Source organism: Salmo trutta, chromosome 18 (assembly GCF_901001165.1).
Source record: "Salmo trutta chromosome 18, fSalTru1.1, whole genome shotgun sequence".
Lineage (NCBI taxonomy): Eukaryota > Metazoa > Chordata > Actinopteri > Salmoniformes > Salmonidae > Salmo > Salmo trutta.
The window spans coordinates 38,617,181-38,642,965 of NC_042974.1; the positions used below are offsets into that span (position 1 = coordinate 38,617,181).

General features: G+C 39.8%; 1 protein-coding gene across 8 annotated transcripts in view; it reads left to right on the plus strand.

Annotated features, from left to right (window-relative positions):
- The window catches only part of LOC115153276 (protein bicaudal C homolog 1), a 76,057-nt gene that overhangs the window by 15,208 nt on the left and 35,064 nt on the right, over positions 1–25,785 (plus strand). For 7 of the 8 annotated variants that reach the window (XM_029698548.1, XM_029698545.1, XM_029698546.1 and 4 more), the window contains exon 2: positions 16,304–16,350. In XM_029698548.1, coding sequence (XP_029554408.1) covers positions 16,304–16,350 — 47 coding nt within the window. Of the gene's footprint in view, positions 1–13,978; positions 14,177–16,303; positions 16,351–25,785 lie in introns of those variants that run through there. The other variant, XM_029698549.1, reaches the window with a different exon arrangement.

Consider the following 25,785-nt stretch of genomic DNA (forward strand, 5'->3'; position numbering starts at 1 on the left):
TAAAATAAAAATCAGATACCTTATTTACACAACTATTCAGACCCTTTGTTATGAGAATTAAAATTGAGCTCATCCTTGAGATGTCTCTTGATTGTAGTCCACCTGTGGTAAATTAAATTGATTGGACATGATTTGGAGAGCAAAAACCAAGCCATGAGGTCGAAGGAATTGTCCATAGAGCTCTAAGACAGGATTGTGTCGAGGCACAGATCTGGGGAAGGGTACGAAAAAATGTCTGCAGCATTGAAGGTCCCCAAGAACACAAGGGCCTCCATAATTCTTAAATGGAAGAACATCCTTGAGTGGCCCAGCCAGAGCCCGGACTTGAACCCGATGGAACATTTCTGGAAAGACCTGAAAATACCTGTAACGATCCTGACAGAGCTTGAGAAGATCTGCAGAGAAGAATGGGAGAAACTCCCCAAATACAGGTGTGCCCAGCTTGTAGCGTCATACCCAAGAAGACTCGAGGCTGGAATCGCTGCCAAAAGTGCTTCAACAAAGTACTGAGTAAAGGGTATGAATTCTTATGTACATGTGATTTTTAATTTGTAATAAATTTGAGAGAATTTTTTCCAAAAACCTGTTTTTTCATTATGGGGTATTGTTTGTAGATTGATGAGGGAAAAAAACTATTTAATACATTTTAGAATAAGGCTGTAATGTAACAAAATGTGGAAAAAGTCAAGGGGTCTGAATACTTTCTGAATGCACTGTACATCTATTTAAAGGGTTGGCTACACTTCCAGGATTACAGGAGGTTTCTCGGGCAATTCGATGTTGTAACTTGTCACTCTGATCTTAAAAGTGCGTCTTGCAGCGGTGCGCTGCTGCTAAATAAATATAGGGGAAACACTGCTACTACTTCCCTGGTTCTTCTGTCTTTACTGTCCTTACTTCTGTTCATAGTGTGGGAGTTGAGAGCTACTTGGGAACTGAAGTTTAGTGAATGGATGCAAACCTGTGTGATGGTTTGTCTAAGGACCACAGAAGAAGAGACTAAATAGTACTCTGTATCTGTTTTCATTTTGCTTTCCCAGTCAAGTGCTGCCAGCAACCTGTCTAAGGTGATACTTGTATACTGGATGAAAACATCAGGTCTTTGATCCTGCTCATTTAGAGTAGATTTATTTGAACAGGCTTGTCAGTGACACATCCTTCTGTTTATCGTCCTGCCTAAACATTCCAGTGGTCCTTTATTATCACTTTACATGTAGATACATCTTAAACCTCTGTCATATCATTTCTCAGAGAGATGGATGGGGATGGCAAGATTCAAACGGCGTAGTATTGCATGCAGCACGTTAATGACTGGTGAATTATTTTTGTCTTAAGCAATAACCGGAGTGTGCGTGTGGGGGAGTGCGCAATTAGGCATGTAGGCAGGTGTGTTTTCAAAAATACTCCCCTATGCACACTTTGTCGGGTCCATGTTGAATCAGCTGATAGGTACTTAAGTTCATAGTGTTCAGCTTGAGAGCCTCTGGTTGGTGGAGAATCATGGTGAGAACATCCTGCTCTTTCTATATTCCACTCCATTCTATCTGTGAGTGGTAGTAGTTCGTTCAGACTTGGCCTAAGGACATACAAGAGTTTGGACAGAAATTTTGGAAATGTGACATTTCAGAGGTTCAGAACTAGAATTTGTTTGCTCCAGCATTTGGCAGATCCAACTCAGTCTTAATATGCTGACATTGATTTCCTTGTATCTGTGATATATTAACTGTTGGTAATTAAGCCACCATAAGTATTAATTTACCTTGTATTAACGGTCCTTCTCTTTTTAAGCCAGTGATTACTGGTCATTTAGAATTATTTTACTATTTGTGTCAGAGCAAAGATAGTTTTGTGTTTCGCTTTAGTTCTAATGTCCATAAACACACTAAGTAGGCTACCAAAGCCTTCGCTCTTCTAGTCTATACCCTAATGTCATCTGTGCTTTAGTCACTCTGTTACTGCTGCCCCATCAGGATTTGTCGCACCAGGCCTAGTGATTTAGAGTTTTAGCTGGTGCCTTACTTTTCATGCTGCAAAAAGCTCCAAACTTAATAATTCCATTGCTAAAGCCTTATGTGACTGTATGGCACTTATTTTTCATCCCTGTCCACTTTGACATGTCAAGCCTATGCCTATTCTCACTTAGTTTTTTGTTTTTATTTTCCATGGTTTTTATACCAGAAGGTGATGCAACATAATACAGCTTAACACATGCCCTCCTTGTGAACCCTCAGCAATGTTCTGCTTTTTATTTATTGATAAGATCCCAGCTCATAATCCACGTGACTGGGGACTACCGGTAAACTCCTAACGAAAAATTATGTGACAGGGGAAATGAAGAACAGGATCTTTATCTCCTAACGTATTGCACAAGTTGACAGCAGATATTTACTTAAAACGTAGGTACAAATATTGAAATGTACAGTTGAAGTCGGAAGTTTACATACACCTTAGCCAAATACATGTAAACTCAGTTTTTCACATTTCCTGAAATTTTATCCTAGTAAAATTTCCCTGTTTTAGGTCAGTTCGGATCACCACTTTATTTTAAGAATGTGAAATGTCAGAATAATAGTAGAGAATGATTTACTTCAGCTTTTATTTCTTTCATCACATTCCCAGTGGGTCAGAAGTTTACATACACTCAATTAATATTTGGTATGATTGCCTTTAAATTGTTTAACTTGGGTCAAACATTTCAGGTAGCCTTCCACAAGCTTCCCACAATAAGTTGGGTGAATTTTGGCCCATTCCTCCTGACAGAGCTGTTGTAACTGAGTCAGGTTTATAGGCCTCCTTGCTCGCACACACTTTTTCAGTTCTGCCCACAAATTTTCTATAGGATTGAGGTGAGGGCTTTGTGATGGCCACTCCAATACCTTGACTTTGTTGTCCTTAAGCCATTTTGCCACAACTTTAGAAGTATGCTTGGGGTCCATTTGGAAGACCTAATTGCAACCAAGCTTTAACTTCTTGACTGATGTCTTGATGTTGCTTCAATATATCCACATAATTTTCCTCCTCATGTTGCCATCTATTTTGTGAATTGCACCAGTCCCTCCTGTAGCAAAGCACCCCCACAACATGATGCTGACACCTCCGTGCTTCACGTTTGGAATGGTGTTCTTCGGCTTGCAAGCCTCCCCCTTTTTCCTCCAAACATAACGATGGTCATTATGGCCAAACAGTTTACCATAGTCCCTGTGCCCAAGAACACAAAGGCAACCTGCCTAAATGACTACAGACCCGTATCACTCACATCCATAGCCATGAAGTGCTTTGAAAGGTTGGTCATGGCTCACATCAATACCATTATCCCAGAAACCCTAGACCCACCCCAATTTGCATACCGCCCAAACAGATACACAGATGATGCAATTGCACTATTGCACTCCACACTTCCCTTTCCCACCTGGATAAAAGGAACAATTATGTGAGAATGCTATTCATTGACTACAACTCAGCGTTCAACACCATAGTACCCTCAAAGCTCATCACTAAGGATCCTGGGACTAAACACCTCCCTCTGCAACTGGATCCTGGACTTCCTGACGGGCCGCCCCCAGGTGATGAGGGCAGGTAGCAACACATCTGCCACGCTGATCCTCAACACTGGAGCTCCACAGGGGTGCGTGCTCAGTCCCCTCCTGTACTCCCTGTTCACCCACGACTGCATGGCCAGGCACGACTCCAACACTATCATTACGTTTGCAGATGACACAACAGTGGTAGGCCTGATCACCGACAATGACGAGACAGCCTATAGGGAGGTCGTCAGAGACTTGGCTGTGTGGTGCCAGAATAACAACCTATCCCTCAACGTAACCAAGACTAAGGAGATGATTGTGGACTACAGGAAAAGGAGGACCGAGCACGCCCCCATTCTCATCGACGGGGCTGTAGTGGAGCAGGTTGAGAGCTTCAAGTTCCTTGGTGTCCACATCAACAACAAACTAGAATTGTCCAAACACGCCAAGACAGTCGTGAAGAGGGCACGACAAAGCCTATTCCCCCTCAGGAAAATAAAATGATTTGGCATGGGTCCTGAGATCCTCAAAAGGTTCTACAGTTGCAACATCGAGATCATCCTGACTGGTTGCATCACTGACTGGTACGGCAATTGCTCGGCCTCTGACCGCCAGGCACTACAGAGGGTAGTGCATAAGGCCCAGTACATCACTGGGGCTAAGCTGCCTGCCATCCAGGACCTCTACACCAGGCTGTGTCAGGAAGGCCCTAAAAATTGTCAAAGACCCCAGTCATAGACTGTTCTCTCTACTACCACGTGGCAAGCGGTACCGGAGTGCCAAGTCTAGGACAAAAAGGCTTCTCAACAGTTTTTACCCCCAAGCCATAAGACTCCTGAACAGGTAATCAAATGGCTACTCGGACTATTTGCATTGTGTGCCCCCCCAACCCCTCTTTTTATGCTGCTGTTACTCTCTGTTTATCATATATGCATAGTCACTTTAACTATACATTCATGTACATACTACCTCAATTGGGCCGACCAACCAGTGCCCCTGCACATTAGCTAACCGAGCTATCTGCATTGTGTCCCACCACCCACCACTCGCCAACCCCTCTTTTACGCCACTGCTACTCTCTGTTCATCATATATGCATAGTCACTTTAACCATATATACATGTACATACTACCTCAATCAGCCTGACTAACCGGTGTCGGTATGTAGCCTCGCTACTGTATATAGCCTGTCTTTTTACTGTTGTTTTATGTCTTGACGTACCTATTGTTCACCTAACACCTTTTTTGCACTATTGGTTAGAGCCTGTAAGTAAGCATTTCACTGTAAGGTCTACACCTGTTGTATTCGGCACACGTGACAAATACATTTTGATTTGATGTTTCATCACACCAAAGGACATTTCTAAAAAAAAGTTTGATCTTTGTCCCCATGTGCAGTTGCAAACCGTAGTCTGCCTTTTTTATGGCGGTTTGGAGCAGTGGCTTCTTCCTTGCTGAGCGGCCTTTCAGGTTACGTCAATATAGGACTCCGTTTTACTGTGGATATAGATACTTTTGTACCTGTTTCCTCCAGCATCTTCACAAGGTCCTTTGCTGTTGTTCTGGGATTGATTTGCACTTCTCGCAGCGAAGTACGATCTCTAGAAGACAGAACGCGTCTCCTTCCTGAGTGGTATGACAGCTGTGTGGTCCCATGGTGTTTATACTTTATTGTTTGTACAGATGAACGTGGTACCTTCAGGCGTTTGGAAATTGCTCCCAAGGATGAACCAGACTTGTGGAGGTCTCCAATTATTTTCCTGAGGTCTTGGGTGATTTCTTTTGATTTTCCTATGATGTCAAGCAAAGACGCACTAAGTTTGAAGGTAGGCCTTGAAATACATCCACAGGTACACCTCCAATTGACTCAAATGATGTCAATGAGCCTATCAGAAGCTTCTAAAGCCATGACATCATTTTCTGGAATTTTCCAATCTGTTTAAAGGCACAGTCAACTTTGTGTGTGTAAACTTCTGACCCACTGCTATTGTGATTACAGTGAATTATAAGTGAAATAATCTGTCTGTAATCAATTGTTGAAAGAATTATGTGTCATACACACAGTAGATGTCCTAACCCACTTGCCAAAACTATAGTTTGTTAACAAGAAATTTGTGGAGTGGATGAAAAACGAGTTTTAATGACTCCAACCTAAGTGTATGTAAACTTCCGACTTCAACTGTATTAAAGAAAATAGTTTTGACGGTATTGAAAAACCATCCCTTGGCTATTTCCAAATACCCCGCTATACGGTATACAAACTAGGCTTGGGTGGTATGTGGAATGATGGCATAATTCTACAGCTCAAACACTGTTACATTCCTCTTACCCCTCAACCCTCCAAAACAAGTGAGAATATCACTCCCTGTACTCATAATGGATACCAGACTTAATTAATCTGTCCAGGCTCGTGGTGCATCCTCCATACTGCTCCCTTGAGCTATTTTATAGTGACAGAAATGATGCTTTGGTTTAGCCGGAATGTAGAATATCCACATGTTAAACTAATGGGTGCGTGGGTATGATTCATTTGAACATTTTGATCGTTTTTTTTTTTAATGGTGACATAGGAGATTACTAATCATACATTTACTTCATATTTCACATACACCCCAGACATTTCAATGTTGAATGGTGAAACCCATAGATTCCTCTAAGAAACTGGAAGCATGGCTTGTCCTCGTTTAACCTAATCTTCATTTAACCCAGTCACGCATTTTTGTTTTTTTATAGAGAAGGCACTCTGATACACTTGCCTGCTTGCAAACAGTTGCACGCCATGCATCTACTGTCAGGATGTTTTTCACTCCTCGCATAGCCTTATGTCCTGTACTACACTACTGTCTCCAGTCATACTCCACCAGCTCCTCTGGCTGGAAATGCTGTGTTGCGTTCCCTATACAGTACATGTGTTATTAATCCTTTACACTCGTGGGAATTGGCCTATATGGATAGGGCTACATTGAAATGTTTCTTACAGAAGAAATATGGAATGCATGTGCATAGTAGCAAGCGAAAGGGAACAGTTTGGAGATTATGGGAAAATGATTAGACCAAAGTTGAGTACACAACAATTCACCTGACACAAGACTGAATCCAAACATTACACTGTTGATTTTGTGCATATTACATTTACTGTACTTTTCACCGCATTTGTTGATAACGAAATCAGAAAATACTTTGGATACATTCAGTAACATGACAATATTCCTTAAAAATATGGGTAGGTGCAACATAACACAAAAAATGGCAAGGGGTTTGAGTGCGATGACTAACTGGTGTCTTCAAGTGGCCACACACCTCCAAAGTGTGCCCGTTCATGCACTTTTATGACTCGGAAGAGACTTCAACTATAAGGTGCCTTTTTTTTTTTTTTTTTTTAGCTCTGCTAGCTGTGTCGTTGAGGAACTTTATCAAGCACACTTAGTTTTGTTTGGAACACAACCCTGCATCCCCGCCATCACACAATTACTGTTGTTTACCCTGCATCCCCGCCATCATTTGAAAGCTTGTCCTATTGCCATGTCTAGCTAAGTTATAAAATATGATCTTACAGTTTTTGGATTTCACAGGGCAATTCAGAGAAAACCGATCGTAATTTTGGTGCGCATAGAAAGGAGTCAGGTGCGTGTCCTGCAGCAAATTTTCTTCACAATAGACAAAACAGTCTCATTCTGTTCGGAACAACCCAGGGTATGATGCCATGTCAACTTGTAATTGTAGATCAGACATAGTGATCTTAAATGTTGACTCTCTATGACATGAGTTTTATGATATGGAAATGTGAAGCACACATTTGGACTTGTTTGGCTTGCTTGTATGACAAAGCGATATTCATATAGTCCTCAACATCTACAGTTGAAGTCGGAAGTTTACATACACTTAGGTTGGAGTCATTAAAACTCGTTTTTCAAACACTCCATAAATTTCTTGTTAACAAACTATAGTTTTGGCAAGTCGGTTAGGACATCTGCTTTGTGCATGACAAACGTAATTTTTCCAACAATTGTTTACAAACAGATTATTTCACTTATCATTCATTGTACCACAATTCCAGTGGGTCAGAACTTTACATACACTAAGTTGACTGTGCCTTTAAACAGCTTGGAAAATTCCAGAAAATTATGTCATGGTTTTAGAAGCTTCTGATAGGCTAATTGACATAATTTGAGTCAATTGGAGGTGTACCTGTGGATGTATTCCCACGCCTACCTTCAAACTCAGTGCCTCTTTGCTTGAAAATCAAAAAAAAAAATAGAACATTTGTGGGCAGAACTGAAAAAGCATGTGCGAGCAAGGAGGCCTATAAACCTGACTCAGTTACACCAGCTCTGTCAGGAGAAATGGGCCAAGATTCACCCAACTTATTGTGGGAAGCTTGTGGAAGGCTACCGGAAACGTTTGACCCATATTAAACAATTTAAAGGCAATGCTACCAAATACTAATTGAGTGTATGTTAACTTCAGACCCACTGGGAATGTGATGAAAGAAATAAAAGCTGAAATAAATCATTCTCTCTACTATTATTCTGACATTTCACATTCTTAAAATAAAGTGTTGATCCTAACTGACCTAAAATGGAATTTCTACTAGGATTAAATGTCAGGAATTGTGAAAATCTGAGTTTAAATGTATTTGGCTAAGATGTGTGTAAACTTCCGACTTCAACTGTATTCTTTGAACATACATTGAGTCCTCTTAATTTACAACATTTCCCTCACTCCGACAACCAAAACATTGCAAAAATTGCCCAATTTAGCAGCAAGGATGGGTGCAATTTCTTGTTGAGTGCGGTGCTGAAGTTCAGAACAGCTTCATTTGTAGCATGTTGCAGTAGCCAATGCATTCCAAATTAGGCACTTATTAGTAGGGTTGGGCGGTATCCAGACTTTCATATTGTCATACCTTATCTCACACCGGGATTTACGTTATGACCGGCTTTGTACACAAGGTGGCGCAAAACAAAACGCAAAAAAAGCCATCTGGGCATCTATTACCAGAATGCTAACACAATTAGCACATGTGAAATATGCTAACCAGCAGAAATGAAAATAAACTATTTGCAAAGACAGGCAATCAAGCTCATCAAATTATACATACAGTGTGTATATAGGTTGGAGCAACCGAATGTCATTTTTGGTGAGTTTGGACATTTACAAGTGAATGTGAACAAGAGACATTATTATAGGCCTAAACGTTAGAGATATGATGACCATGCATCGTTTTTGCAAAAAACACCTTGCTTTTTCATTGTAAGCTCATTTACTTGTGTGGCTGCCAGCGAAATAGCACAGCACTTATTTTTACATTTTAGTCATTTAGCAGACGCTCTTATCCAGAGCGACTTACAGTAGTGAATACATACATTTCATTTCATGCATTGTTTTAATTTTTTTTTGTACTGGCCCCCCGTGGCAATCGAACCCACAACCCTGGCGTTGCACACACCATGCTGGCGTTGCAAACACCATGCTCTACCAACTGAGCCACAGGGAAGGCTTATGTTGTCATCTGATGAAAATTAAGCTATTTTCTGCCGAATGTCTTGCACTAATGTATTTTCTGTGAATGAAAACTATAGTTGCTTGTCCCTGGTCACTCTATTGAAGCATAACAATACTGACTTTCAATATAAAGTGCGATTCCTGTCAATACACAGCTGGACTCACCTGCTCCCATTTTCTCCCGTTGTGCTATTTACAAACAGATACATGACTAGCTCAACTGTTCTGGAGAACTATGTAAGCTTCATAATGTAAAATAATGTGGCAGCTGACATAAAGAACGTGATCTGCTTTATCTCCTAATGTATTGAAAATGTTGACTGCAGGTATTTACTTTTTTTCAATTGCTACAAATATGAAAATCTATTGAAAAACTTAAAAGAAATAGTTTAAACGATATTGACAGTATTGAAAAACCATCCTGTGGCTTTTTCCAAATACCCCGGTCGGTGGTATATATTGTACACTGCCCAAGCCTACCCAAATCTGCCATTTTCAACCCGTATACGGGTATGAATGTAAAAGACTACGGAATAAGGAATTTTAGAAAACACTTTGTATTTGTATTCCTCCACTGAGGCTAAGTTGATGAAGTGCAACACACATACCCACTTGTGTGATTAGTAAGCCTTTTATCTCAAAGCATCATAATCTGTTTATATTTGCCTGCCAGCATCTTTAGAAAACACTGTTGTTGCACACTGTTTTACGACAGTCTTGCATCATATGCCAGGGAATTTTTATTTTATTTCTCCCAGTTTTTCATAATAGAAGGATGGAGTACATTTGAATGGCCAATAACTTCAAACATGGGGACAGGCCTGTTGATCTAGTGGATTTACGGTGTAGGGGATTCAAAGGCATTTATAGTTGGATTAGGAGTATTTTGGTCTGATGGTCCTTCTTGTGCATTACGGATGTTTGTCATTAGTACTTTAATCATTCGATCTAGTTCACGTTTTATTTCAGACTGTTTTTAATTGGGGTCCGCCGGAGGATGAACATTCTTAGATGAATGTGCTTTTGTTTAAGGGCAATTCCACGGTAACAGAATTGCGCTGACTCAGATTTTTCAGAAACCATTTATTTAAAAGTTTAACATACCTAACAACTATGCACAAGGACTACTTTTAACAATTTACACTGAACATTTTACAAAATGTTTTTACTGGAAAAACTGTTCAGATGCAAAGTTAGGTAACAGAATTTTGGCAATATCTTCCTCAGTTTTTTTATGTGACCATGTTTTCCAAAAACTCTTAAATATCTGCTTCGAATGAAGATTAAAATATGTCGGCCTCCAGAGTGGCGCAGCAGTCTTAGGCACTGCATCGCTAGAGGCGTCACTGAAGACCCGGGTTCGATTCCAGGCTGTATCATAACCGGCCGTGATCGGGAGTCCCATAGGGCGGTGCACAATTGGCCCAGCGTCATCTGGGTTAGGGGTCGGTTTGGCCGGGGGGGCTTTACTTGGCTCATCGCGCTCTAGCAACTCTTTGGCAGGCTGGGCACCTGCAGGCTGACCTTGGTCGTCAGGTGAACAGTGTGTCCTCCGACACATTGGTGCTGCTGGCTTCCGGGTTAAGCGGGCCAGTGTTAAGAAGTGTGGTTTGGTGGGTCATGACTCGACGGAATCATGACTCGACCATTGCCTCCCCAGCCTGTTGGGGAGTTGCAGCGATGAGACAAGATCGAAAATGGGGAGAAAAAAGGGGCTAAAATACAAAAGAATGGGTCCCTGATCTGTACTGTACAGAAATGCATAATTATGGATGAATGCCATTCTCTTCGTCGTGACATATTAAGTAGGTACACAAAGCTAAAAGTATGCAATATCCTCGTTTGCGTTTGGGGGTATTATTCTACATAATGGCTATTATGGTTGGTGTGGACCGGACAAAATCAAAAACGAGTCGTAGACTTCTATGTTTTACAAGTATGGACATCAAAGTAGGACACAGTAAGTAGAGTTCAGTACAGTTAATGTACACTACTGGTCAAAACCCTTGAATGAGTAGAACACCTCATTCAAGGGTTTTTCTTTATTTTTACTATTTTTGTAGAATAATAGTGAAGACATCAAAACTATGAAATAACACATGGAATCATGTAGTAACCAAAAAAGTGTTAAACAAATCAAAATATATTTGAGATTCTTCAGATATCAAGGCAAAGAGTGGCTGACAGCTTTGCACACTCTTCGATAAGAGGTTTTTCAACTGTATGGGCACATTAAGTGATTTCTTGAGGCAAGCTGAAGTTTCGGAGCTGTAGTCTACACCCCTTCATCTGTGATTGGTCAACGGTAGTAATTCTTCAATAAAGTCTTTGTCATTCAACGAGAGATTACTTGTTTTCATGCAAATTTACTCATTGAGAAATACTGCACCAAACATCTTAGTCTCCTCCGCAAAAACTCAAGAAATCTGTCAAATTTTGACATTATCTTAGGTTCATTCTATTTTGAGGGGAAGTGTATACTGGCTATGGCATCTCATAATGGACAAACAGTACTATTGCCTATTTTATTCTCGTTTTTCAACCACAGGTCTTTCGAGAGAGTATGTGAGCACACTTGTTCGGCTAGCCGAGTTTGGCTAGGCGCCAGAGGAACTAAAGTATGCTGATGGCTTTAGTCATGCTTGCATACATTTTACGTAGGGGTGGTCCTGGGAATCGAATCCACTACGTTGGCATTACAAGCGCCATGCGCTACCAACTGAGCTACAAAGGACCAGAAGACAGAAAGAGGAAATAAAAACAACAGTTATCAGCTTTACATAACAGTATGCCATTGGAAGGGAGGATCGTAGCAGGTGACCCAATTGTGGTTTGTGACTACTATGAATTCCCTTTGTGTCCAATTTGATTGCAGAAATTGCATTACCAATTTGTCTGAAAATGTGTTATTGATTTCGTAACAGAATTCTGAGTTTTAATCACTTAATAATTCATAAACAAAATGTATCTGTAAAAATACTATACCTAATTGATAGGTCTACCTTGTTACTTCTGTGTACTTTCATTATTCTCCTCATGAGGTACATACATTTGAAAATATTTTAAAAGGTATGTGTGTTTTTGGTAATGGAATTTCAAGGCACAAGGCAATGTTTCTTAAACTTACAGAAAGCAGAACAAATTCGACTAAACTAAATATAAGTGTATTGGATATTAGTTGGTAGGGTTCTTTACTTCAACATTATTGTTTTTTGGTGTATTTGTAATACCTTAACTTTTTCTGGTAGATGTTTTCTAAGACCCCCTTCCATCTGTTTGACAAGTAATCAACCACATTTTTAGGATGGAAAATGGTTGAATTGATCAAAAATAGTGCTGAGCGATTACTGGTTTTTGAGGTTGTTTCGGTTCGATTATTGAAAAATAATTATGGTTTTTGGTTTCAATCATTTTTTTTAACATTAAATGTACTATGAATTATGTGGGTTAAATACTGTAACTACACAGAATACAACTCCCTTGATGGTAGTGTCTGCCCATTACTGCTTACACTTAACTATAATTTATTCACATTACTTTACTCTTATTAAATATTTCAGTTGTGTACATTACATTTGTTTTATTTTTCTGACTTTATTATTTAATTTCAAGTCATCTATCTATAGAGCTGCTGTCTGACAATCACTTTTGTAGTTCTTCAACGTAAATAAGGCATACTTTTATGACTGCTGAATACCAACTATCAATCACTTAGGTCATGAATTTTCAGGTAGAGATACTTCCCGAAGCAACAGCTGCTTTCTATATCACCTCATTATCGAGCATTCTTCTGTCTTTTCTGTAGCAGGCTTAAAAGAAACACAGACCGGACAAGTAGATGCGCAATGGATTATCGTCACTGTAGTTAATTACCACGTTTTATGTGCTTAACGATGTAGAATATTGGCCTGTTAGAAACTCCCTACTACTTTGCGCAGTTCAGGCTGGATCTGATTTATTTCTGGAGAAACTGTGCAATATGCGCATTGAGCTCTCAGAAAAAAATGAACAAAATGGAATTCAAATAATTGTACCGACTTTGGTCAATTAGATCTTTAAAAAACGAAAAATAACAGGATTCTCAGTTAATCGCTCAGCACTACAAAAAAAGGCTTTAATTTGACATTCTCCTATGAACTTCATGTTGGTGCTCATGGGTCCTTTTACATGGAAATTACCTTTCCTTCCAGGGCCTGGTTTTTGACCCCTGTTGTTTAAATTCTCATTCTACCACTTTAATAAAAATGTTATGTTGTGGACATTGAGATTTGATCAACACATTTTCTGCTTGAGAGCCTTACAGAGTGGAGTTCTGTGTGGTTTATTTCTGTCTAGTTTTCTGTGTGTCTTAAGAACTGTTGGCAAAACCTGAAAATGCTAAGCTACAGTACACCTGCTGCTATGTCTCCATTGTCTCGTAACCTACAGAACTAAGACAATGTTAGCATTTTGAATCAGTGTGTATTGTTTTTACTGAACAGTATTCCTTTCTGTTGGTGTTATTCTATAATTTGATACTGTATGTTTCCAATAATGCCGGCCCACCCACTACCAGAGGCTTAATCTTTCCCAAAGTCAGACATGCTAGGCCAGTATCATCCCATCTCCTAGTGTGGCCCTAATAGGCTGTGCCATCTACCTCATCCCTTGGACCTCCAATAGTAATACTCCCACCTCTTCTCAACTGTGTGATTCACCACACTCATCTACAATGACCAACAACTCCCACAGGGCATGCTGACCCCAACCTGCGCTTCTTTTTTCAATTCCAATTTGAGGATTTTAGCCTATTATTCATGCACAGCATACTGGCAGCGCCGATGTGTCTTACTGGTATATTAGCCAGGCTCCCTGCAGTTAGACACTTTTTTTAAACACAGCATTTCCTTAGAGCCACTGAACATACCGATTTGGCATGTGTTTGTTTGTTGGACATTAGGAAAACGAGATTCCAGGCTTGGAGGTGTGTTTCTGACCGATTCCGCGTTTTTGTTTAATGATGTATGTCCCCCATGAGATACTGTAGACGCGGAAGCCTATTTCACTTCCTCAAAATCCCCAGAATGAATCTAGGATGACTCAAGAAATCTGTATTTAATTTGGCCTTTTTTGCCGAGGATGTTTTAGTTGCGCAATTTTACATCTAAGGTGATTGGCGCAGTATTTCTCAAGTAAAAAAAAATGTATGACATGTCTTATGTAAACAAAGTTGGAGCTGCTGGGCAGGTCTGTCTCGCTGTATATACTATTGGATAGAATGCAATCACTGCAGCTGTTCACCCATGTTAGTGGGCAAATGGACATCGTCAAATCAAAACACAACCTTCATATACCCTTTGAGACGCACGGATGTTCCAAACTCCGTTTTAGACGAGACTGATTTTATGACCAAAATTATCCAATTGACACTTTTGTAGTCATTTTTGACACTAGAATAACTGTTTCTGACTGGAATCGATGCCACATAGGCCGTTTTGTTGCTTTTGATAGGCAGTCGCTCTTTACTTCGGTTAAAATATCAAACCCTCATAACTGTTGCTACTTTCTTTTTAAAAGAAATGTTCCCTGTAAGAAAGCTGCCACTTTCAGACTAATCAGGGACTGTGAGTGTAAAAGTAGTATTTCATGTGAAATTTACGGGCCACATTGTTCTGAATGAAGCAGGCCCTCGTGTGAAATAGCTGCAGAGGTGTTTTTGCGGGGGAGTAAGTAGAAGCATGTGTGCAATGTACTTTATGAAGGCTTTACTCCATCAACAAGGGCCAGTTTGTCAGGACACCAAAAAAACACCAGTTGGGGTCATTTATCTTATTCCTACATTTTTTCTTACCGAGGAAATGTTATATTGAGAAAGAACAGTGAAATATTTGTTTTCTTTAAAACCATGTCAAGCCTCTAGTATTGCATTTCACCACTCCTTATGGATCACATGGTGATCATGACTGGATAATTAAGAAGGTACCTTTGCACATGTCTGCATATTAAGTTTTAATCTAATGAAACTGGCCAGGTTTCAGAGTGGGGAAGTTGTCAAATCCTCCACACCATTATTTACATGTTGAGATCAGGAAAGCAAAAGTACTGCATTTCAATAGAAAATCATGGTGACATGACTAGGGTTGCACAATTTTGGGAACTTTCAGAAAAATCCAGTTTTAAAGAAATCCTGGTTGGAGTATTTTGGTTATTTTGCTTATTCTGTGAATCTTCCAACTGGGATTTCTGTAAAACCTGGAAATTGTGGGAAAGTGGATGGATTTTTTATGTTTTTTTGCAACCCTACATATGACATTGTCCTACAGTATTTTGCCAAGGTACATACTGTGTGTTTCCATGGACCAATTTTAGCCAGTTAATAATTTACAATGTTGATATTTTCTGTAATTTTTCTAAAGAAAATGCGTTGCTATCCAGAGGTGATACTAAGCAGAACATTGGTTTAAGTTGATCATAACATTTAATTCTTGTCATTACATCAAGGCCATTATTTATCACTGTACACCAGTTCTGTGGTGCTCCTGACCCAATTCCGTTGAAAATGTGGTAAATCCATCAAGTGAATACAGAAACCACCTCAAATGACGTATAAATGCTCTGCGGAGAACAACTATGTATTTTACATCAACAGAAAAGCCACAGGCCAGACAAAAGGACTTGCAGAATTATCTGTATAAGAAACAAATTATTGTATATTCACTGTGGTTGGGAGACTGTTCCTTGCCCATATTATATAGTACCAGAAGCAGAGGTCTTTAGTATATTTTCATGGCAAGTCTTTCAAATAATATTTCTTATACTCATAGATATCTTTACAAAATGGTGTGCTCTGCCAGGTATCTGTCAGTCAGTTCTCTGGTAGCTAACATTCCTCATGCTAGTCTTATGGCACCATACTAATACAAGAGGAGACATTGTCTGTCCAAAAGTGTGAATATCCAAAAAAGATGGATCACCCATAATGGTAGTATAGCACTGAGACCTTTTATACAAAGTTCAGCAATTTGTTAAAAGGAAGCTGTATCTAATTATAAGGATTATCAAGAATGAGTTTGACGTCTATCTAAATCCCAAAATGTGATATACTGATGTGCCAATGACAATACCCAAGGAATGGAGATCCACTGAAAAGTATATTTTTGGATTTAGTCATGGTATCCTCACATTTCCAGGACATTGGATAACCGAAGCGTGATTTGGCTCTGTGAATGTTATACAGTATTGTATATTTAACAGTTAATGGTTTCATGAATTGTTTCTTTTTCCTTTCCTCTACAGCAGCCGCTGGGGGACGAGTCAATGGTGGCGAGGATTTCTTTCAGAAGGTAAATCTCTAATCTGTATTATTGGATCATGTTTGGATTGTGTTCAAGTCCAGAGGAGAGCACTTGCATTCAGGTGATGAAAGTGTCCTGTGTTCGTTTAATAGGGTCCTGATTGCAGATACGTTAGTATAATTTTGACTTGAAACAAATGCGCCTGAAACTATCGTGGGCCTTGCACAAGTCAGGCTTGTGCTTGACAGGTTGAGGCTGCACATTTGATAGGCCAATGTTGGACCACTCTCCAGACATAGAGCATGTACAGACAGAGATGGATACAACACATTCATACACACATGATTCCGCTTTGTTGTCATACTTTGTTACCATCAAATATTTTTTTTAAATTATAAGACTCAGTTGAGTTTGTACTAGTCTGCTCTACGTTATTGCATAGGAATCCAAGTAATTGCCCGAAAGAAAATGGAAAAGTGTTTGAAGACACTGCTCCTGTTTAAATTGCTGTTTCCTGAAGTGTTTGAACTCCCTCCATAGTATGTTAATATACTTTTTAATTAACTAAGTGATGGACATTGGTTTATTTTAGCATTCTTATTTGTTTATTTTCCATCTCTGGTTTTGAGGGAAGTTAAAATGCTTATTGCTGTGTCATTTAATTTAACTGTCCCTACAGCCATTTCATGTCTAAGAAATGCAAACCGGGCGCCATCCCATTATTTTTTTACCATAAATTCTAGACATGTGTTTTGTCTCGAAATACAGTGCCTTCTGAAAGTGTTCAGACCCCTTGACTTTTTCCACATTTTGTTATGTTACAGCCTTATTCTAAAATGGATTAAATAAGTACAAATCCTCAGCAATCTAAACACAATAACCCATAATGACAAAGCAAAAACAGGTTTTTTGAAATGTTAGCAAATGTATTACAAATATTCAGACGCTTTGCTATGAAACTGGAAATTGAGCTCAGGTGCATCCTGTTTCCATTGATCATCTTTGAGATGTTTCTACAACTTGATTGGAGTCTACCAGTGGTAAATTCAATTGATTTGACATGATTTGGAAAGGTACACACCGGTCCCACAGTTGACAGTGCATGTCAGAGCAAAAACCAAGCTATGAGGTTGGAGGAATTGTCCATAGAGCTCCGAGACTGGATTTTGACAAGGCACAGATCTGGGGAAGGATACCAAAACATTTCTGCAGCATTGAACGTCCCAAAGAACACAGTGGCCTCCATCATTCTTAAATGGAAGACATTTGGAACCATCAACTCTTCCTAGTGCTGGCCGAACTGAGCAATCAGGGGAGGAGGGCCTTGGTCAGTAAGGTGACCAAGAACTTGGTCACTCTGACAGAGCTCCAGAGTGTTTCTGTGGAGATGGGAGAAGGACAACCATCTCTGCAGCACTCCACCAATCAGGCCTTTATGGTAGAGTGGCCAGACAGAAGCCACTCTTCAGTAAAAGGCACATGACAGCCCGCTTGGAGTTTGCCAAAAGGCACCTAAACGACTCTCAGACCATGAGAAACAAGATATTCTGGTCTGATGAAACCAAGATTGAACTATTTGGCCTGAATGCCAAGTGTCACATCTGGAGGAAACATGGCACCATCCCTACGGTGAAGCATGGGAGTGGCAGAATCATGCTGTGGGGATGTTTTTCAGAGCCAGGGACTGGGAGACTAGTCAGGATAGAGGCAAAGATGAGCAGAGCAAAGTACAGAGGGATCCTTGATGAAAACCTGCTCCAGAGCTCTCAGGACCTCAGACTGGGGCGAAGGTTCACCTTCCAACAGGACAATGACCCTAAGCACACAGCCAAGATAATACAGGAGTGGCTTCGGGACAAGTGGCCCAGCCAAAGCCCGGACTTGAACCCGATCAAACATCTCTGGAGAAACCTGACAATAGCTGTGCAGCAACGCTTCCCGTCCAACCTGGGTCTGAATACTTATGTAAATGGCATATTAAAGTTCTTTTTTTTTATTACACATTTGCAAACATTTCTACAAACCTGTTTTTCTTTTTCATTATGGGGTATTGTGTGTAGATTGATGAGGAGAAAAAAAGTATTTAATCAATTTTAGAATAAGGCTGTAAGGTAACAAAATGTGGAAAAAGTCAAGGGATCTGAATACTTTCCGAATGCACTGTATGTAGCTTATTCAATTAAACTTATCTGACATAATTGTAGGTGGTGCCTTGGCTTACCAATTATGCTTTTCCAAAGCCACTTCCTTGTCTTCACATGCAATCATTACTATGCCAATGTTCCATTCCAAACTATGCTGGTCAGAAGTTAAAAGGTCAATAATTGTACGTTAATCGTAGTTATGTTTGGCGATAGGAAAAGGCCAATAACACAGACTGAAGTTTTTATTGAAGAATTTCTGTTCAAATGGGTCTGGAATTTCCCTGCGATAGCATGACCACCACACAGACCCAATTAATGTCAGAAAAATAAACATCGTAGACATCTGGAACGGTTTATTCTAAATAAAATGTATGGGGTGTCTGGACTATGTTGAAGTCGATGAAAATGGGAAGTCTTACTTACACCATTTCCTTCCCTCAAACACACCCATGTACCAAACACACGTATGCAGTCCCTCATATATCACACAAAATGCACACAATGATTTCCCCCTCCCCACACACACACACACACACCTGCACATACAGTTTTATAGTGAGGGTTGGCGTCCCGGCAGTTCCTTGGAAATGAGCTGCAAGTTTTTGTGAGGTCAGTAAGAGAAAAACAAAACACTCTTGCAGGCATTTCCCTGTGGTAGATCACTCTCTTACTCATTGTCTGTTTGTCTTCCGTTCAGGCCAGCTCTCAGACCCAACCACATCCATCCCCATTTGGTCTCTCCTTCTCATGCTGGGTCCAAGCATTGTTTCCCACTCAGATCAGTGTATTAAACCATTTGTTATGTATTGTGATATGGACCTTTTGGTGTATTTGACTGTTGGACAACATACTTTGTGTAGACTATTATGTATTGTGGAAATTACTTGACAATTTAACTCAAAGACCATGGACCATTGAACAGTTCGACAGGCTGTTGGACCATCCGATGTTTGGACGGTGAATAGTTTGACTGGTAGATCGTACACCATTAAATCTTTTGGCGTGTTGGATTGGTGGGCTATTGGACTGTGAAGAGTTGGACTGGTAGACTATGGACCACAGAACATTAGTGGAGGCTTCAGTCAAATTTATTTGAGTGCTGAGCCAGTCCCTCCCTCCGTCATCCCTCGGCTGTGGTTCTGTAAACAACGCCAGCTTGATATACGAGCACTGATGCACTCTGATCTGAGGCCAGAAGGATTCTACTTCATTATTTTAGAAGCACAACACCGCCCTGTAGTTTTGTGCTGCTAAGTGGGTGAGAAAGGAAAATCTTTTGATTATTTTGGTAGAGACTAGAGGGATAGCAAGGTAGAGGACGAAAGGGTGAAAATGAGTCATCACATCGCAATGAAGGAATTAATTGTATGATTATATAAGTGAAGTTGCTGACTTTACAGCAAACCAATAGCCCTCTAAATTGGTTGGTTCCTCTGTAAGTACTTGAACACTTTTTATGTTTTAAAAAGTAGCAGATATTGTGCACTTGCTCCTAATTTAGGATAATCTTTTGAACTATGCACATATTTGTTGAACACCTTAAGGTAAAGGTCTTCTCCCCAAACATAATGGAGCTCGTGAGAGTTAGCACATGGATTGTTGGCACATGTTAAATTCATGTGATCAGTCCCATGGGAAGAAAACAGTGGATGGATCACTAACTAAGACTCTCAGCTGAAACAGGAGAACACCCACCCCCATCCCTTTAACCCCTAAACCCTCTGTCTATCACACACACACACACACAGCTGAATCAACAGCGGCACCAGTGATACAGGAAGTAAGTCCACTCCATCCATGTTGATTGCCATCGTGCCTCACACACGCATAGAAAACTCAACAGAAAGTCTACACCCCCTTGAACCTTTTTGTTGCATTACAGAGTGGGATTGAAATAGATTTCATTGTCATTTTTTTCTCATTGATCTACACAAAATACTCCATGATGTCAAAGTGAGAAGAAAATTCGACAAACTTTTTTACAATTGAATAACAAATTAAATAACTCAAATATAGTCGTTGCATAAGTATTCACCCCTGTTCTGCCTGCGGCTATGGAACCCTGACCTTTTCACCGGACGTGCTTGTTGCACCCTCGACAACTACTATGATTATTATTATTTGACCATGCTGGTCATTTATGAACATTTTAACATCTTGACCATGTTCTGTTATAATATCCACCCGGCACAGCCAGAAGAGGACTGGCCACCCCTCATAGCCTGGTTCCTCTCTAGGTTTCTTCCTAGGTTTTTGCCTTTCTAGGGAGTTTTTCCTAGGGAGTTTTTCCTAGCCACCGTGCTTCTTTCACATGCATTGCTTTCTGTTTGGGGTTTTAGGCTGGGTTTCTGTACAGCACTTTGAGATTTCAGCTGATATACGAAGGGCTATATAAATAAATTTGATTTGATTTGTTTAGGCAAGCCTAAATTAGTTCAGAAGATCCATAATACATACAAATAAGTTCTATGGACTCTCTGTGTGAAATACTAGTGTTTGACATGATTTTGAATGACTACCCCTTCCTCTGTGCCCCATACAGTACATACAACATCTGTAAGGTACCTCAGTCAAGTATTGAATTTCAACTACAAAGATCAGGGAGATTTTTAAAAGCCTCATAAAGAAGGGCAGTGATGGGTAACAATAACAAATCAGACATTTAAATATCTCTTCAAGCATGGTCAAATTAATAATTATGCTGTGGATGATGTATTAAACCACCCAGGCACATCAAATATGCAGTTGTCCTTCTGAATTGAGTTGCAGGACAGGAACAAAACTGCTTAGGGATGTCACCTGAGGCCATTTTTTAAACAGCTATGGCAGAGTTCAATGGCTGTGATGGGAGAACTGAGGATGGATCAACAACATTGTAGTGACTTTACCTTAATGACCTACGTGACAGAGTGAAAAGAAGAATAGAAATATTCCAAAACATGCATATGTATGCAACAAGGCACTAAAATAAAATAGCAAAAAAACACAACTTTTTGGCCTAAATGCAAAGTCTTATGTTTGCGTCAAATCCAACACAACACATCACAGAGTAACTGCCTTCTTATTTTCAAGCATGGTGGTGGCTGCGTCATGGTATGAGTAGGGCTGTGGCGGTCACAAAATTTTATCAGTCGGTGATTGTCTAGCAAATAGCTGTCGGTCTCACGGTAATCAACCGTTAATTAACATAAACACATTTTATCATCTTCTGGCTTCCACACATATTGCACAATGCAGGTGTGTAAAGCTCTTATGAGACTTACAAAAGAAGAATCACAGCTGTATTCGCTTCCAACGGTGATTCTAACATGTATTGACTCAGGGGGGTGAAGACTTGCCTAATCAAGGCGTATTAGGGTTTTATTTTTCCTTAATCTTTTAAAAATGTGAGAATTTTTCTTCCACTTTGACATTCAAGTATTTTGTGTAGATCGTTGACAAAAGATTACTAAATCAATTTGAATCCCACTTTGTAACACAAAATGTGAAGAAATCCAAAGGGAGTGTAGACTTTCTACAGGCATTGTATACTCTCACGTGCACATAGCACGAGTGACTGTTTTTGATGGCATTCTCAAAATGACATCCTGTTCAATTTGGGTTATAGCACTACGTATGTATCTGACCCTCCTGCAAAATCCAATCAGCGTAAAATGTAATGAAACTGATCACAATGCTAAATGTATGCATTACTTGAAAAGGGTACAGTAGCAGAAAGACTGAAGAGTGGAACGTTAAATGTATAGTTAACCTAATTTGTGCAAATAGCTGACCCATTTGAGAGGTATTTGCTGGGCCCTTCATAAAAATAAACGCTATCCACCCTTAAAATGGTGTGTGGTCTGTCAGAAATCACTCCCATCTGTATGGCCTTGCCAAGAACCGCAACTATGGAGAGGAAGCAAGTTCCTGAACAAGACCCTATAGAGAAGAAATGGAGGGCGGCAAAAAATGTAATTGGCTGTAAAGTTTGGACTTAGGGAATCTATATAATTGCATATATCTCAATAAAACATTCGGTTGTCAGTTTCATCACAATTATTTGACATCCCTTTAATAGGGTTTTGATCTGATTTGTATTAACTGGCTTTCCAAACATGCCTGGCCTTTACTGAGGCATACATTTCCAGATTGGATGCAACAAAGGGCAGTGGTCATCTCATAACTGTTGTGTTGCATTGCATGTTGCTATGCTACAGTATACAATCCCTGTATCCATTGTATCATGTGATATCATAGTCCATTCCCTGGCCTTTCCTGGAATGTGTGTAGTTTTGGAAATGTCTATATTTTGGAAGAAATGCATAAATCTGCATACTGTAGTTGCTCTGGTGTACCTGAAGAATTTCAAAGCACCATAGAGAATAAAAAGGCGTTTTGGGTTTCTTCACCGGGACAAAATAATTTTGTGGAATTAAGCAGAAACCCCATTATTGGCCCATGAGACTGATAAAATTGGGGAGGGAAAGAGCCAAAGGGGGGAGGGGCGCAGATCGAAATTCCTGATGGAAATGATGAACAAAATTTTCCAGAGATGTGTTTGTCATGCTGTTGAGTGGGAGCACATAGTTTTGTTTATAGAGTGAAAGTCTACGGGGTGGTTCATATAAATGTATGATAATATGCTCACGTGTATCATGATGGAGAGTGTGCTAAAAAGACAGTCTCTCTGATGCAGTGCTGGTGTGGAATCCCTGGGGCTAGATTTCCCAGTGTAAAATGGTATTTACAGAGTCCTAGATTATTGGAGGTCAACTGTATACCATGTTGTCCTCATAGTTGGAAGCAAAACCGTTTCGACATTTCATTTTTTTACCTTTATTTAACTAGGCAAGTCAGTTAAGGACAAATTCTTATTTTCAATGACGGCCTAGGAACAGTGGGTTAACTGCCTTGTTCAGGGGCAGAACAACAGATTTTTACCTTGTCAGCTCGGGGATTCGATCTTGCAACCTTTCGGTTACTAGTCCAACGCTCTAACCACTAGGCTACCTGCCGCCCGCCACAAGAAGTCCTAGCAGTTTAGAAACCTGTACATCAGTATCTGTTCGATTCAGAAAACAAACTGCTCTTTTCTGTTCGTTAGAAAGGAAGTCCATCCAAAAATGTCGTTTTTTTATTTTTATTTTATTTATTTTTTTCCCTTCACCCAAAAGACGACCTTCTTGGTTCTCTATGTTATTTGTATTATCTTGTGAAATGGTTAGAAGTGCCACAGCCAAGGGCTTTCATGAGAACTCCAGCTTGGCAGGGCTTTTCTTGCCATTAGACAAAGATAATACCCAAGACCAGTAACATGAGCCAAGGTCTTTAGTGAGAGAATGAAAAATGCAACTCAACTAAACACATTTGTTATACTGTAGGAATGGGTTTTATATCGTGGAAGCATTTTTTGGCTGCCAATACTGTAGTGGATTTATTTTATTGGTTTCAATGAAGAATGCAGAGACATAGCAAATGGATTAAATTGAGACTTTTTTATAAAAAATATATATATATTTTTTTTTTCTCTTCCAAAACCTACGTTTGTAGTGTTTGTGGATAGGCCCCACAATCAGTGATACTGCATAGCATAATTATGTGCATACATGGCAGTTCATAAGCCCATCTGTGGTGTGTAAACAACAGGGATTAATAATTTAGCCTAACTCTGACCAGAAATTTGAGTTATGTTGTATAGGCTGCATTTTCAAAGGTTCAATAAATCTTATCTTTGTAATTTGAATTGACCAGAGCAGTCAAATGTGCTTATAAATAGATATAATCATTATTAATGTTTACATGGGGCCCTCTAATAACTAGGATAAATATTTTTGCAATCTTCATATTGTTGGACAAAGTAAGATTGTGACGTATTCTTTATGCTCCACTTCACTTTCCATATTTGTGTTTGATTATAGTATGTTTGAGAAACTCAGTGATGCTTGAAGGGCCATCCACTCAACCATCAGTGGTCTTTAAGAGTGTCATACTGGAGTGAAAATGCACACGTTCGACTAGCACTGCCCAACTGGTGTTTCAGACTGGCTCTGGAAAATCTGTCAGTCAGTTTGGAGGATGCCAAGCAGGTGTACACTTCCCAAACATATGGAAGAATTTTCTCTATGAATAATGTACTGGATTAAGATAGAAAATTGCAGAATGAAGGCTGTTTTTTTTTATTGAAATAGTTGCTTTTCTTTTTGTATTTTTCATAGAAATGCATTGCAGTTCATAAATCTCTTACTTACATACAAAAAGTATTTGTCCCTTTTCTAATTTTCCCCACTCATAATTTTTGATACTGAATGTTATCAGATCTTCAACCAAAACCTAGTATTAGACAAAGGGAAACTGAGTGAACAAATAACACAGCAATTACATACTTATTTCTTTTATTTCATAAACAAAATTATGCAACACCCAATGTCCCTGTGTGAAAAGGTAATTGCCCCCTTACGCTCAATAACTGGTTGTGCCACCTTTTAGCTGCAATGACTAAAACCAAACGCTTCCTGTTGTTGTTGATCAGTCTCTCACATCGCTGTGGAGGCTTTTTGTCCCACTCTTCCATGCAGAACTGCTGTAACTCAGCGACATTTGTGGGTTTTTAAGCATGAACTTCTCGTTTCAAGTCCTGCCATAAACGTCTCATTTGGGATTAGGTCTGGACTTTGACTAGGCCATTCCAAAACTTAAAATGTGTTCATTTTAGCCATTTTAATGTAGACTTGATTGTGTGTTTTGGACCATTGTCTTGCTGCGTGACCCAGCTGCGCTTCAGCTCACAGACGGATGACCTGACATTCTCCTGTAGAATTCTCTGATACATTGTAGAATTCATGGTTCCTTCTATTAAGGCAAGTCGTCCAGGTTCTGAGGCAGCAACGCATCCCCAAACCATCACACTATAACCACCATGCTTCACTGTTGGTATGAGGTTCTTACAGTGGAATGCAGTTTGGTTTTCGCCAGGCATAATGGGACCCACGTTATCCAACAAGTTATACTTTTGAATCATCTGTCCATAGAATATTCTTCCAAAAGCCTTGATGATCATCCAGGTGCTTTTTGGAAAACTTTGGACGACATGGGCCCCATTATGCCAAAAACCAAACATACTTTTACCACCATGTGAAGTTCATCGTAACTTATTTCATCTTGAGCCTAATAAACTGCATGCTTTCCTGAGTCGTAGTGAGAGAACCACACAACATATCATTGCGTGAATCTAAGTTTCCATCAGGTCTGTTATGGCATTTTTTATTACACTTTATTCACATAACCAGGTTTCCATCCAAACTTTTTATCAACATGGACATCTGCTCTATGCATATTGTCTCTCTCTGCATGGGTTCCC